The 1,328-nt window shown below is 60.4% G+C and overlaps 1 protein-coding gene across 1 annotated transcript in view; it reads left to right on the top strand.

Moving 5' to 3' along the window:
- The first annotated feature begins 594 nt into the window (after window positions 1–594).
- The window catches only part of TCF21 (transcription factor 21), a 2,929-nt gene continuing 2,195 nt past the window's right edge, over window positions 595–1,328 (top strand). Inside the window, exon 1 of the mRNA XM_006776215.2 lies at window positions 595–1,312. Within this exon, the coding sequence (XP_006776278.1) occupies window positions 863–1,312 (450 nt within the window). The 5' untranslated portion in view covers window positions 595–862. The remainder of the gene's footprint in view (window positions 1,313–1,328) is intronic.

Here is a 1,328-nt window from a genome sequence, read left to right as displayed (position 1 = left end):
GTGCAGGTGAATTCTTTGGTGCTTTTTCTGACATTTCCCTAAAGATTCTACGAAGAACTTGTTTTCTTCCTTTACCCCAGTTAAGGCTGGAAGAGATCTTGATAAGACTGTAGTCCTATAGGGTGTTGGCAAAAGGTAGCTGATCTCTGCCTGGGTTTTAAGTGGCATTTTCTTGCGAGGGGGAGGCAAGAGGGATGGTTGTGAGATTCGTAGGTGGAAGGCCCAGAAAAGAAAAAAACACACACACAAAAGATCTGGTCGTTTTCCTGAAGATCGCTACATACAACCAGCTATGACCTCTTAGGGGGGAACGCAGGCCTTAGGAGATGGGTGATGGGCGATGAGCGATGAGCACGGGAGAGGGACTGTGCGTGCGCCCCGCTCCTCCTAGGCCCAGCTCCAAGGGGAAGAAGGTGGTGGTATTTCGTGTTGCTGTTGAGTAGATTTACGCTGCAAGTTGGAAATCAGGGCCTGCGAGTGAGAGTTCCCTCCGGTTGTGAAAGGGGTCTCAGAGCGTCGCTGGGGCCGGGGAGGCCCCTCCCCTGGGCTGCAAGGATCCGCCTCTCTATTCCCCAGATAAATTCCTAGTGTCCACCAAATTCCTCAGCGCTCTCTCCCTCACAGCCTCTGCGGCCACGGCTCCGGGGTGGGGAGCTGAGCGTCGGTTTCCTTCCCCAAGAAGCCCTGGCCCGGGCGGCCCCTTCTGCGAAGGGGGAAGGGGTGTGAGACCCAACCAGAACCCCAACTCCAGCTCCCAACACGCGGTGGCTGCTCCACCCGGCACACGAGGGGGGCCCACTGGTTTCCGGGTCTCTCTGTCCTCTCTCCCCCCCCTCTCGCCCTCGCATCCTCTCCCGCAAACATGTCCACCGGCTCCCTCAGCGACGTGGAGGACCTCCAAGAAGTGGAGATGCTGGACTGCGACGGGCTGAAAATGGACTCGAGCAAGGAGTTCGTGACTTCCAACGAGAGCACCGAGGAGGGCTCCAACGGCGAGGCGGGGTCTCCCCAGAAGGGCCGCGGCGGCCTGGGCAAGAGGAGGAAGGCGCCCACCAAGAAGAGCCCCCTGGGCGGGGTGAGCCAGGAGGGGAAGCAGGTCCAGCGCAACGCGGCCAACGCGCGCGAGCGGGCCCGCATGCGGGTGCTGAGCAAGGCCTTCTCCAGGCTCAAGACCACGCTGCCCTGGGTGCCCCCGGACACCAAGCTCTCCAAGCTGGACACGCTGCGGCTGGCGTCCAGCTACATCGCCCACTTGAGGCAGATCCTGGCCAACGACAAGTACGAGAACGGGTACATCCACCCGGTCAACCTGGTAAGTCCCCCGGGGG

The sequence above is a fragment of the Myotis davidii genome, unplaced genomic scaffold (assembly GCF_000327345.1).
Source record: "Myotis davidii unplaced genomic scaffold, ASM32734v1 scaffold266, whole genome shotgun sequence".
In the NCBI taxonomy this organism is placed as follows: domain Eukaryota; kingdom Metazoa; phylum Chordata; class Mammalia; order Chiroptera; family Vespertilionidae; genus Myotis; species Myotis davidii.
This window is presented reverse-complemented; position numbering and strand designations above follow the sequence as displayed.